At 40.5% G+C, this 15,101-nt stretch overlaps 1 protein-coding gene across 2 annotated transcripts in view; it reads left to right on the top strand.

Annotated features, from left to right (window-relative positions):
* LOC149083583 (kin of IRRE-like protein 1) overlaps positions 1 to 15,101 on the top strand; it is a 495,202-nt gene that overhangs the window by 340,486 nt on the left and 139,615 nt on the right. For both annotated transcript variants that reach the window (XM_089234100.1, XM_089234101.1), the window contains exon 3: positions 6,922 to 7,260. In XM_089234100.1, coding sequence (XP_089090226.1) covers positions 6,922 to 7,260 — 339 coding nt within the window. The remainder of the gene's footprint in view (positions 1 to 6,921; positions 7,261 to 15,101) is intronic.

Here is a 15,101-nt window from a genome sequence, read left to right as displayed (position 1 = left end):
TATTTATGACATTATTATCGGTGATGTATGACCAAAACAATGTTCGGAGGTAAGCATTCGGGGATATTATTCTACATGAGTTGTGATAGGGCGCCTCCGATTTCCACGGGAAAATAAACTCGGGAAATCAAAGATATCTTAGTAGAATTGATTTATCGGAACTGGGACATTGACAAAGAAATTCAGTTGAAGTCAATTTACTAACATATGCAGAAATAAATACAGGGTGTCATAAAATGAAATTACTTTGACGATATACGATCCACTAGCGGCCGCAAAGATCAACGAATGTGAATGAAACACTCGCGATATAGGTACATAAAGCAAAGTGATTAAAACACAAAAAAGTGACAACTGCGGGCTGTAGTCTCTCTCTCTCTCTCACACACACTCACTAACTCAACTCAACTCACTCGTGCTTTAACATTAAATTATTTCCCAAAACCTTAGAAACTTTCTGTTATAAAAACAATTCACAAAGCTGGGACTGACCCACTTATGGCACAAAACTTCAGACCAATCAGCTTACTGAGCAACTGGAGTAAAATTTTTGAAAAAAATTTTGCAAATAGACTTACTCAATTCATTAATGAAAATGATTTAATTAGACCCGAACAACACGGGTTTCGGCCTGATCACTCTTGTGTAACACAGCTAGTTAGAGTCTCAGAGTTCATAAATGAAGCTTTTAACAATTTTGATTTTGTGGCTGCATCATTCTTAGACATAGCAAAAGCATTTGACCGTTGTGATTATGCTACATTGCTTTCCAAACTCATTGACTTAAATATGCCTCCGCATATGGTCATATTCTTCTATCACTATCTTTTAGGTCGAACTTTTCAAGTAAAAATTCAAAATACACTTTCTTCAATAAAACAAATTCATGCCTCTGTGCCTCAGGGCAGTGTGTTGGGGCCACTGTTCCCGCTATGCATTAATGACATACCTTGTCCCCAAAATGGAATAATATCTTTATTTCCAGACGACTGTGCAGTTTTGTGCAGTAGCAGGGATGCAAATCAGGCCTTCAACAATTTACAAGAAACCATGGATGAAATAGAATATTGGTGTGATCAATCTGCCATCCAACTGAATAGTGACAAATGCAAATTTTTATGGTTCACTAGACGTCGTAAAATACCAGACAGGCGACTTCAAATTGGTGCACAATCGTTAAGCCTTGTTCGACAAATAAAATATTTGGGCTATATTCTTAACAAAAATCTATCTTTCCCTTCACATATTGATCATGTAATAAATAAACCTAATAGAGTTTTGGGCATGCACAATCGTATCACATTTCCACAGGCAAAACTCTCATTAAAGAACAAAATCATTCTCTTTAAATCTATAATAAGACCTACATTACTCTATGCTTCGCCAGCTTGGGCGCATTCTTGTAAAATGAACATCAAAAAATTACAGGCAACTCAGAATAAAATACTTGAAAATTTATTGGAGCCCCTTGGTTTGTTCGTGGAATTAACATCAGACAAGACTTGGATATACCTCACATCTTCACGTACATTAAGAAATTAAACAATGATCAATTTGATCGAATGTTTAATTCTGAATTTGAACATTTAAAGGAAATAGTTGATTATGATGCTGACTGCTTGAGGAACTATAGGAGGCCCCCAAACAAATTGGGCACCTTACATGGGAAAATTTGTAAATTTGTAAAGGTGTTTTCCCTACATATCTCATTGTATACACATTTTAATACACAAATTCCCTCCTTCAATTGTATATACTCACATTACTCGCATACTCTGTATCTATTCACTTGACATTTATTCGCATCTATTCGATTTTCATCTTTCCATTACTGAATTTTTGTATATACACATATTTTTCCAATTGAACTTGCATATTGGACTGTTGGACCTTGACCTGCATATGATGTACATGTGAAAAAGGTGTAAAAAAAAAGGTGCAGGAAAAGGGTGTAAAAAGGTGTTAAAAAAAAAAAAAAAGAGTGCGATGACTCTTTTCGAATTTTGGATTGTTTTGCTCCTACATAAAATTTGTCATTATAAATCCCCATTAATTTCTGATGCACTGAATTGAAACAGAACTGTTACCTGTACTGCATTTTTGATGTTGTTGCCGGGGTTTTTTTTGCGTCACGACTCCCATGTGATGTTTTTTTTTTCCTCCATTCCACTTCGAATAGATGTTGCTAGCTGCTGATTGTGTGACCTGCTTCTGTGGACTGTGGCATTTGCCTGCTTAACGCCAGATCATGACTTTTGACCAATTTTGACCAGTTCTTTTTACATACACTACACATACATGCAAACGCATATCTATCTACAAACATTAACTATCCATCACAGTGGTGGTCGGCTGAAGTTGGTTTTCTGTGGTTCCCAACTTCAAGGCGCAAATGCGAGCCGATCTCCCGGTTAAAAAGTCTCGCCACAGAGAGCAACAGTCCTACAACGATAAATCATTCAATCATAACACTTCACTCATAGTTAGAAAAAAAACTGGTGGCAGATGGCAGCACTAAACATAACAAACATTACACAGAAACAAACTTTACGTCAGGTTGCACTCCACGTACACGCACATTCCCGCACGTACCGATTCGTTGGGGGGTTCCGTGGGGGGGGGTGCATGGGTGGTGTAGCAGTAGTAGGTAGGGCCTCCAAAAAATGGCTCAGGGATCCATGATGTTCTTAAGTCAGCCACCTCGTTGGGCAATTTGCCTGTTGTGGCGTTATATTTGTATTTGTATTAACACTTTTTCTTCTTCACAGGCGGGCGCGGTAGCCCAGGTCGGTAAGATACTCGCCTAAAGTACCAAAGGATGTTTAGAGGTGTCGCGAGTTCGATACCCGGTTCGTCCTTGTCAGAAAACTTTCCTGACACAGGGGTACAACAAAAATGGCGACATGACCGCAGCAAAAACTGCTACCGCAGGGAGTCCCCCATCGAGGGGTTAGCGCACCAACCTCTCGACGAGTATAAAAAACAAGCCTGCCGTTCGGAATCGGCAATAAATTGTAGGTCCCGGTCTAATTAGCCCTCGTGTGCAGAAAGTGACCGTGGTGCGACAAAAATGATCAGTTCTTCTTGGCCAGTTTTTATGCCTGCAGTTGGCCCTCACGGGCTAGGAATCGGCTCAAAATTCAATTCTGGTCTGTAAAAAAGGTTTGATTCATAGGCTTATCTGGGACCGTTTGTAGTCTCACAGTCAGCCCTTCTGGAGCTGGGAATGGGGAAAACCTCTGATTCTGGTCTGTAAAAAAGTTTGTACGACCCATCTCGGACGCCCCTGCGGATCAAGTTTGGTCGGGATCCATAGCTGAAGAGCGTTGCCTGTTCATGGATTTGAACGACCCAACTCAGAAGACCCTGCGATCAAAGTTCGGGTCGCAAGTAAGAACCCCCCCCCCCCCACCGCCTTAACTCAACGAATTATTTTCACAAATGAGTTGATTACTTCATGAGTTTGCATAGCCAAGCAAATATGAATCACTACACACGTTATTATAATTAATAATTTTTTATTCATTCGGTGTTATACTTACTTGTAATTATAACAACGTCATAAAATAACGAACTCATCACATCTTTTGTTATTTTTTCCCCACCTTTTTTTTTTTGGGTAGTATCATCATTGTACACTTTTGTTTCCATGAGTGATGATTTACTGTATGTTTACTGTTTTAATTTTTGTGATATTTAGGAGTGTGTGTGTGGAGGGGGGGGGTGTAGAGCCAAACCGAGACATTAATATACATTTCTTCCAGCATTTTTCCTCTCGCACTAATTAATTAATGTCTTTACTTTCCCGGAAATTAATTAGCCTATTCTGACGCGGTTTCCGTAATTAGTTTTCCATTTTTCTGCATTTATGTATATATTCCCTTCATTTGTTTCAATATTATATATTTTTAATATCTATTCTACTTTTTTTCCTCCATACTTGGTATTTTGTTTCCATTTTAGCTGATTAGACATTTTTATTGTTAATTAACTTTTGGTGGATTTAATGGAAATTTTCATTAAATTTTTTTGGGGGGGATATATTAATATGTTTGGAGTTATTTGTGGTGACAGGTATGTTCCGACTCATGATCAATGGAATGATATCTTATAATTGCTAATATTATTATTACTTTTTTTAAATTGAGGAGTTGGAAATCCGTCCGTGATTATACAGGATGTTTCAGAAGGGACTCCCATAGCGATGCATAGAAGAATTAAAGAATTTTAATGGACAAGCCTGGAATTCTTCCAGGCCGGGGTTTTCTGAAATTTGTTATTTTCTCGAATAATAGATGATGCCACCGTCTCAGTGAACAGTGGCTTGCGAACAGTGGGTAATAGCAGCGCCTCCTAGAGATAGAAGGCCTCTGCAGTCTTTTTGTGGCGTCAGTAAGTAGTGCATTTTCCCTCAGAATATTCAGGGAAATAAAATTCCCTGTTCGTGCCGGTATCATTGTAGTGAGGAAAAAAAATGATCGGGCTCAGAATTGGCGATTTCTATGCCCCACATCCAATCAGTATGCGGTATTTGTGAGCCAACCAGGAAGATTCTACGCCAAAATAAGAAGAAACGAAATAGGATGCTGTGTTTCAAAATGTGGCAAACTTGCTAGGTAGTCTGAATGACGTTTACGGCAAACACTGCAGAGGCCTTCTGGTAATACTTTCCTTCATAGATATATGTTGGATCTAATTATGATGAGATTTGAATGACCCCCGCCTTGCCTAGCAATGACACGAGAAAGGGTATATGAGATGTGTTTATATATATAAAACCATTTGTCTCTTCTACTACTGCCACTTGAACTCTCTCCTTTCGGGAGTTTTTAACGATTTGGTACATGCAGGAATATGCTGTATGCGTGTATACTGTATGCGTAGCCCTAACGTATTTGTGTTGTTGGTCATGCTGTTCGGTATTATACAAATACTACTACTTTATAGCAGACTAAACTCAGGTCATATCGCCATACAGTAATTTGCTAACGATTGTTGGGTCGGAAATCTTTCTCTCTAGAGACAGTCATGTTTATGGCTGAGATTTCTATGACTTCGCATATTTTTATGCATTTTGCATATTTTGCTATTTTTAAGGGATAGATAATTTTTTCCGTGATTTTCAGTAATTTTAAAGCATTTTTCATGATCTTCAGAATTTAAGGCGTATTTTCAGATTTTTTAGGATTAATTTTGTATATTTTAGCGTGAAAATGAACCCTCCCCCCCCCCCCCACAAGCCATCTCTTCCCTAGTTTAATTTCTTGCAATTGACAATTTTAGAAACAATTGGTAATTTTACTTACCCTTGACATCTTTCTTTTGGCAATGATTGGCGATTTTTCGGCGATATTAGCAACTATTAACAATTTTATTGTGTACTTTCGGCCTGATTTCTGACAACGAGTTGCAATTTCCTGCATTTTTCTCGAGGAAATAATGGTCAGCTTGTTTTATAAAAGCATTTAGTTTTAGGGCTTTAAGGCATATTTTTTGGTCTTTTAGGGCATAAATTTTTATGGAGCATTTTCTGTCGGTTTTTTTTTTCAAAAAATCTTAGCCCTAGTTATGTTACACTTCGGTTCTCGTGTTGGATACACAGGAGACTTCCAGTGGGAGCATATTGAGTGGGGAACCATCTATCGGTGGTTGACTCAGGTTCTGTCGGGAGAAAAGTTATCAACTATGTTCTTCTCCGGGATCGAACACGTTAACCAGACGTAGAACACGTATGTGAACACGTAGCCTTGCATCTTACCACTGCACTAATCGCAGTCTACGCTATACTACTACTTCACCAAACACCAACTCTGACCATATCGCTATATAGCAATTTACTGCCATTAGTGAGATGGGTTGGAAGTGAAGGCGCTGTCTATCGGTGGTCGCCTCGAGTTCGTTAGGGAAAATATCTTATCCATATCCTCCCTTGGGTTCGAACCCGGGACCCTGACAACAACCTTCACGATGGTAGACGAACATCTTACCACCATGCCACTCGGGCACTGTCTATGCTATACTGGTGATTGCAATTGGCTTCCATATTTTGAGTTGGAAATGGCAGGTGCCTGAATTTTGATGTTGTCAAAGTATCGAGTTAAAGGTCAGCCTGCTTCTTGCGACAAGATTATTAGACATTGCAGAGACACAACAACTCTACAGAGATACCCTGCATGCCTCACAAATGAACTATTCAAGCTGGCATAGCAGTGATTCTTAAAGTGTGCATCACTGCTCTTAGTGGCGTCTCCAACCTTTGTCAGGAGAGTCAACGCGTGCGATTGATGTGTTCCTGTTCTCAGTGCTTTCATTTAATTCCTTTTCGGATGTAGAATATGTACTGGACTACTGCGGATGAACTCCGACTAGGAAAACAGGGCCGTGGGCCACGAAATTTGGACCCACCACTGTGGAACACCATTTGACGATCCTTTGTGTGAGGAATGAATGACCTTCACCCCCGTCCCCCAGGAAGAAGTCATGGAATGAAAGACTGTGGCGTCATTCTATTAGTTGAGAGAAATTGTAATTAATTCCGTAATAAACCAGTGTATTTAAAACTCCAGGCTTGCACATCGAACGTACAACTTGCTTCTTCTTTTTGTCTATCACTGTTTCAAAGTTATGATATACTTTTAAGTTAAGGAGTCCTTTGTGAAATTCCGGGGCAATAGGTTAGTCAAATGAGACATGGATAAAGCTAACAAGTCAAAGTTTTGAAGCATTGTTCACGAGAAAAGCACTGAATATTTAGGTGTTTGTAAGCTAAGTAATAGCCCAGATATTGATTAATGTTAGCCACCAATTAAGGGACGAATATTCTTCGAACGATATTGAGCCACTAAATATCTCACAGGCATTTCACATCAAGAACCTCGACATTTCATTTATTAATTTTTTTTTCATTTTCATTATTTGCAGAACCGCCCATACCACCGAGAATAGAGGACAACACGCAAGCCCTGCAACCTGGAGAGCCCTATCCGACGCAGGCAGGTAAACACAAGAGGTTGCACTGCGTGTCGAGGAAAGGCAATCCGCCGGCTTTCCTGAGGTGGTTCATAGACGACACGGAAATCACGGGTCTCTCCAACCAGACTAACACCACGGACGTCGAGAAGGCCAAGACGTGGCAAGCCGTCAGCGTCTTGGACTACGTCTTCCAGAAAGAACACAATCGCAAGTCGCTGAAGTGCGTCGCCGTGCATCCCGCCTACGGCAGCGTCACCAAAGAGATACGCCTCACCCTCGATGTCCTATGTAAGTATACGAAAAATAAATGCATTAAAATTTAATTTTTGTTTATATAGTCCAAGATCCGTTGTATATTTATTGGCGCCTGTGGGCTACACAAATTTTGGCGCCCATTTCTTCTTCTAGTCTAATTTTCTTTATCATTCATTCCTTGAATTTGCTGTACTGTAACTCACTTGTTCCCCGCCCCTGTTAATGTGACTCAGTCTCTAAGTCACTATTTTTGTCACTCACATGCTCAAAAACTCTCTACGAATACACCTTCATCATTGTGAAATGTTGACAAAACTATTTTTCCCAATTTGAAGAGATGCAGCTTTCGCATAGAAAAGTCGAATCGAGTCACGCACTGTATTTGTTGTTAAGGTCTGAAACACGGTCGTCATATCTGTCCGCACTTACAGAACACGTTTGAGAAGCATTAATTCCTTTAAAAATATACGGTCCTAAAAATTCTGTTATTTCTGAAGGAAGCTTTTTACCGAAACATTTTTCCGGAGCATTAAGGGAAAAGGAAATAGTTAATATCTGTTTAAGAGAAGTGTTTTTCCTTTGATGTTGCAAATTATAACAATACAACAATAGTTGAATTTAACCACTTCAAGTTCAAGCGTTTTTCAATAAATTTGGATTATCTTCATTTATCAAATCGGTGATAAATCTGGTAACCTCGTCCTAACCTAACCACGCGTTAGATAAAGAAAGAAGGGGGAAAACAATAAATTATATATACATAAAAGGAAAAACATTAATAGATAAGGTAGATAAGAGAGGTTTTTTATAAAAATCCTTTTCACGCTCACGTTATCTTTCACTCTTCCATGTATGTAGTAGAAAGATACATTATACATGCGTGGAAAAAAAATCATCAACAGGAGTATAGAAAGTATGGGAAAAGAAAAAAGTTCCGGGAAAGAAAATACAAGTTCCGTAGATAATAGGAATACTGTAAAGCTTCGCGATGGTGAAGAGAGAGGAAAGAAAACGCAGAGAACTTTTGTCTGAATGCCACTTGAGTCCGGACAGAATATTACGCCCTAGACCGTTAAAAGTACATCCACGATCGAATTACATATAACCCTTATTAATTTTTTTTTCGTGTAATCTTTCTATGTTTATGCCTTGTGTATCTGTTGTTTGTTACACTTTTTTTGAACAAGAAGAGGCCAACTTTTTGACCTTTTAATAACGCAAATTGTTGGGATAAACGCCTCTTCCTTAGTGCAAGTGGTAAAATTTATTTTCTACCAAGAGGTCACCAGAGTTTAATAATTTTTCTTTTAGGAAATATAGATGGCGCTTCTACTCAGACTTTGCAAAGATCAAATATAGTACAAAAAAGATACAAACAAACCTGTTAGCGAAAATGGAAATGATGAGGGGAAGGAGAGACTAAAACATGTATCCGCCAAAACAATCTGTCATTTTCAGAACATCCTCTCAAGAAAGCAATTAAAATTATCAGGGGGATGATTGAGCAGGGGTTAAGTCATCCCTAGGCCACTATTTTAAAGCAATTGAAGCAGCTTAAGGGGTTAAGCAAAGGGATATTTCCTCAACCAGATTATTCCAAATTGAGTATGTTTAGGAGAGAAAGGAGAAGATACGGTGGGAAAAAAAAGTTACATAGAGCGAGGACAGGTCGGGGCGAGAGGGACTTGGTCCTGGATGTCCTTTTTCGCAAAAAGATGCCGATAAAGGTGACGGTGAACGCGGTTAGAAAACGCTACCCATCTGCAATCATGCCTACAATAAGAACGCTAACTGGTGAGCAGGGCTGCAACTAGATGCTTGGCAGCCGGGTAAAGCACGCAGTTTGGCGCCCCCTTGTGATGTTGAAGGAGAGGTTAAAGGGTGAATTTTGTCTCCTCTGGTCCGGCGCTCGGGACATCATATGTACCTGTGAACTTTCCCCCCCCCCCCTCAGTTCCGGCCCTGTTGATAAGGACTCGTAGTTGCACTGAGCAGTTACATATATTAAATAAAACATCAAATAAACAAGCATTTCTTGCACTCATTCTTCTTTAATTAAGTTATTGAATCTTTCTAACCTGCTAATTTCAGAAGAGATTTGAAGCCCCAGTAGGGTGATTTTACTGTATAACCATGCTTAGTGACCGAATCTTGGGAAGACTACACACATGTGCTAGGCGTTATACTTCAGGGATTCGCTGATCTCTGGTATGTGAATGGGATGACTGGTGATGTGATGACAGATTTACGAGACGAATAACGAAGTCGTGTTTGCGATCATCCATCGACGGTCGGTACATCGAAGAGGATTGAGTTGTATATAGCGAAGCTGTGATAAGAAAGGAAGAAAGCAAAAACGCGTTGGACAGAGGGTTATGAAATGTCAAATTAAAATTTCATACAAACAGATTAAAGCGGTTCTATTATAAATGCGCTCTCGACTTTCCGAAACACGTTTTATCAGAATCCATTTCGTTGGAACATCTGAAATATTTTTTGAATCTTCTCGATTCCTCACGATGTTGCGTCCAACTATTGTTGTATACAGACTATAAAGGGTAGGTATCACCGACCGCCCAATAATTGCACGAGTGATTCCTTGTAAAAAGTAGTATGGAAAATTGCTCTCAGGTTTTTACTTTCGAATCCTGCCAAATTCATCGAACGTGCACCAAACGTATAACTTAACGTTTCTAAGCTGATATTGAAGCTACATTCCTGAGAGTAATCAAGAAAGCTAAAGCTGTACAAAAGCTGTTGTTTTCTTTTCCTCCCCCTCAAAAAATTTCTCTTAACAGTGAAGAAAAAAAAATTACCACGTCTTGGCAGAAAATGTTGATTTTGAAAAAAGAAAACAAAAAAAAACAAATTTCCCAATAGATCTCGTTTGGATAACTCGTTAGAGAAATATGAAGATATATTCTCCAATACAGTGAGGCGTAGGTAACACGTAATAACAAGGATAAAATATCACTCTCCACGAAGAGGATAAATCACCAATCATGAAGGAAAATAACTGAACCTAACTTTGAACACGGGGTTGAATATTTCAGTTCATTTTCAATATTAGTGGCAACCCGTTTTACATAGGATTTTTTTTCAGTGAGAGTTTGGCGTTAATTGTATGCCCATACTGTGAATTGGCCTCTCACCTTGACACGCAAAGGGAGGGTTCATTTTCCAAGGAAAGGAAACGCGGGAAAAACTCGCTAAAAAAATAGCGTCAAAGACGCCAACGGAAAACACCAACCTGCTCCTTTTCCCTGCGACCTTTTAACCGAAGAAGATAAATGGAATCCCCCACATATCGTGACGTTTCATGACGTAGCCAGAGGCCAACTCAGCATGGGTGTACAATAACTGACCGTTAAAAAACTGACACGTCACAAAATTTCAAAACGTTGTAACTCACTTAATATTCGTCCAATCTTAAAATGGAAAACACTTTTCTATATTAGTTTTTCACAAGGAATCTCATGTGTGATTATTTTACGGTCACTAATATCCAACCTGTATATTTCCCACATGTCTTATCCCAATTTCTAGTATCCACGCGTCTTTTTGCAACGAAAAGTACACATTTCTATTGGTTTTTTTAGTGTGATTATACACCTCATGAAGTTCGAGATGTTTTATTCCCCAGGTAACCACCATGTATTTTGTTTCGTATTATTTTAACAAATGGGTGCATTCATTTCATACTAAAATATCTCTTTTTTTTTTACCCTAAAATCCATGTCCTGAACGAAGAACAAAAGAAAATTCTCCCCACTGTCCATCCCCCAACGCATCCTGGTAACTTCTGTTTTTACCAACTCTCTATCCAGTGGAAAGTTATTTATTTATTTATTTATTCGCTTTTATGCACCACAAAATCGTTTCTCCCGTTTCCTTTTTTTTTTCTTTATACATCAGGATTTACTGTATCTTTTGAGAGGAAGGTTCTGGATTTTTTTCCTTATACTTCCTTACATATTCTTCTTTTTCTCTGAACAACAAAGAGACGAAAGAGATACGCCAAGCTGGCAATTTAAAGTGCACTACTTGCAGCTGTTGTCATGAATTCCTAAATTTCGCCTTCGTTTTTCTACAAGTGCTTCCTCCTTTCCCACGTTGATCGATTTCTTATTTTTTTTTCTCTCTCTCTTTTCATTCTTTTTTGGTCATTTTGGAACGAAATTTTCCAGTCTGGGGGAAAAATAGAGATGGAGAGAGAGAGAGAGAAGAGCCATTTACTTGCTGCGTCTCCTTTATTCGTTACAGATCGTTAAATGCCATCGACTTGATTTTTATACCGGCTGCTTTTAAAACTGTATGGGCAATGAGAGAAAAAACTTTAAATTTCGGATAGGAATTGGAGATTTTATGGATCAGTTTCTATATGTGAGTGGCAGTTACACTTTTTCCCCGTAGAAGGCAGGGGCGTATTTACAGTCGGGTTTAGTGGGATACAGGCCAGGGCAGCAAGTTCGCGGGAGCTGCAAATTTGAGGAAAGAGTCGCTAACAAAATAGATTGGGAGAGGGACGACAAAATTCGTATTACGCTAAATAAATCCGCCTCTGCCGACACTGTAAGGGGATCAAGTTAGTGAATGATCAAAAGAGTGACCTAGAGAGCAAGGGACCAAGTGAGTGACCTACAGAGCATGTGCAAGCATGTTAATGACCAAAAGCGTGACCTAGAGAGTGACAGCATGTGTATGTCTAAACCAGTGACCTGGAGAGTGTGAAAGCATGTAAATGACTAAAGGAGTGACCTTCAAAGTGAGGGACCAGGTCAGTGAGTGACCTTGAGCGCGTGCAAGCATGTGAAATGAACACGAAATTAACGACATAAAGTATGTTTGAACGTGTAATGATGATGATCAAAGAGATAGAATAGACCTATAGATCAAGGAACTATGCCATTGAGCGAGAAAAAGAGTTACCAAAACAGTGTGCAAGAACGTGAGTGACTAAAGGAGTGTGCAAGCATGTGGCTGACTAAAAGAGTGTGCAAGCATGTGAGTGACTAAAAGAGTGTGCAAGCATGTCAGTGACTAAAAGAGTATGCAAGCATGTGAGTGACTAAAACAGTTTGCAAGCATATGTGAATGACTAAAAGAGTGACTTACAGAGTGTGTGAGAATGGAAGTGACTTACAGAGTGTGTGAGCACAGGGAGTGACTTGGAGAATGTTTGAGGATGGGAGTGACCAAAAGATGGGCTTAGAGACACAAGTGTACTTGTAAAAGTGGGGAGAGACCAAGCGGAACACAGGGTGGCGAATTCGAGGTAAAAGTTTTCAAGAAAATTGGACTAGAAGGGGCAACAAAATGCATACAACCCACAAGCAGCTAAACAATAAATGCGCCTCTGGTAGAAGACTGGTAAACGTAGTCGATGCAATAGCTGTCGGCTGAAGATTGTTTCCTGTTGTTTCCCCACTCGTAAAAAACATCAGCAGTATATGATGACGGAACATTTGGGAGAGTTTTCTTCATAGTCTAAACTCTCTAGTGCTTCCCAAATAAAACAATATCACCCCCTGGGTGAAATGGAATGACCCAGGGGGGCAGTAGAAGACATGGTTTTGTTGCTGGATCGTATTGTAAAGGTTAGTTTGAGTTCGGGGCGATGAAAACATAAAAAGTTTTGTGTATCTCAAGATATGCGGAGAAGGGTTGCTTACTGCTAGACATATGTGCGAGACTTCCGTACGCTTAGGAATACGTCCTTAGAAGGTGTGCTTGTCGATAGAAACGTGCAAAAGTTCTGTTTACTTCCAATCCTTCATGCGATAATTGCGTACCTCATCGAAAATATTATATTTTTCACCGATGCGTATTTCTCGTGTATCCACTAAATGGCCCGTTTCGGCCCCTAGAAGCAAGTTTGGAATTTGCAACCATTGCTATTCCACATACAACGACTAAATATAGATAGATAGAACCGCTCACAACCGGACTGATGCAAAGCACCTTACTTCCGCTACCTCAAAAGAGGCAGAGTTGTGTCGGAAAAGTTAGCAAATATGTATAGTGGTGTCTCCCCTTGCCCCGTGCTCACAAGTTTCGAATCCCTCGCGTCGTTCTCCCCATGAAGATAGCCATCAACTCGATGCAACGGACGAGGCATTTGACTTTAAATGGACAGCTGAACCAAATGACAAGGGAGAAAAATTGCACTTGCGCCCAGTGGCACATAAGGGCCGGAGACCGTAGCCCGGGAACTCGAAAGAAGTGTGGAAAAGACTTGTGAGCAAGTGAGAAGGAGTTGGCATGTTGAAGTGGGAGAGATTTGAGAATGGTCAAAATACACAATGTATACAAAATATATATTCAGCGTCTCCACTATGACGGGAAACGATCAAACACAGCCTCCATCCACAGTGCTAGGCAGTTTTGTTTCCCTTTCCGTTCACAGAATATGCAATATACATTATACACACACAGAAAACACAGAGCCTCCACTGCGACGGGAATAATCATACAGAGCCTCCGCTGACAGCGCTGGACATTCACATTTGAAACGACTAAATACACTGCTGGCCACCGTAAATGCAACACCCTGAAGGAAGCATGCAAATAATATGAAATTTACAACATGCATTAGCGGAGTTGAGATATGCAAATGATTAGAATTTCAGCGCAGACGCACATCACGCGCACCTGTGGCGCCACTTCAAAGCGCTATTTAAGGCTTGGAGATTTCGACGATTTGAAGTACGGCATTTGTGTTTTTCTTGTGGTTTTTTCAAAAAAACGATCAATTATGCCTCGTAGAAAACAGCGATCATCTTTTGATCAAGTATCCGAGTTCCACAGAGGAAGGAGAGTGGCCTACCGAGATTGTGGATTATCTTTCAGGGAAATCGGTAGTCGTGTTGGACGAAACCAAACAACTGTAATGCGGATATGTGATCGTTGGATGCAGGAGGGTACGACGGACCGACGTATTCGATCGCATCCACCTCAGTGCACCACTTCACGTGATGATAGGCGTATTGTGCGTATGGCAGTGACGGATCGCTCAGCCACATCACGAGCACAGCACATTCAGTCTGTACCGCATCATCCAGTGTCTGCGCGTACCATTCGACGCCGTTTACAGCAGAGTGGTCTGTCCGCAAGACGTCCATTGCTTCGTCTACCCTTGACGCAGAACCACAGACGTCTCCGCCGCCAATGGTGCGATGAAAGAAGGATGTGGACGGCACAATGGAATGAAATTGTCTTTACTGACGAGTCACGCTTCTGTCTGCAACACCACGATGGTCGGATTTGAGTCTGGAGACACCGTGGAGAGAGGATGCTGAACAGCTGCGTTATGCACCGCCACACTGGTCCTGCACCGGGTATTATGGTATGGGGCGGTATTGGATATCACTCTCGCACTCCTCTAGTACGCATTGCCGGTACTTTAAAAAGCCAGCGCTACATCTCCGAGGTGTTAGAGCCAGTTGTCCTTACTTACCTTCAGGGCTTGCCCACAGCCATATTTCAACAGGATAATGCGCGACCACACGTGGCACGCATTGTCCAAAGGTTCTTCGTCAATCGCCAGATTGAATTGCTTCCCTGGCCAGCTCGCTCTCCGGATCTTTCGCCGATAGAAAACATGTGGTCCATGGTTGCTCAACGATTGACCCAGATTACATCCCCAGCTGCCACACCAGATCAACTTTGGCAACGCGTGGAAGCTGCTTGGTCTGCTGTACCCCAAGAACACATCCAAAGTCTCTTTGAATCAATGCCGAGGCGTGTGGCAGCGGTGATATCCAACAATGGCGGCTACTCTGGCTATTGATTTTGGCAGGAACCACACTTCACAGAAGTCCATAAATTTAATCATTTTATAGACTAAACGAATGAGACGTTTCTTGATGGAGAGA

Source organism: Pholcus phalangioides, unplaced genomic scaffold, assembly GCF_987345545.1.
Source record: "Pholcus phalangioides strain wild (caught in Gottingen) unplaced genomic scaffold, Ppha-v1.0 ptg000008l_1, whole genome shotgun sequence".
Taxonomy (NCBI): Eukaryota; Metazoa; Arthropoda; class Arachnida; order Araneae; family Pholcidae; genus Pholcus; species Pholcus phalangioides.
This window is presented reverse-complemented; position numbering and strand designations above follow the sequence as displayed.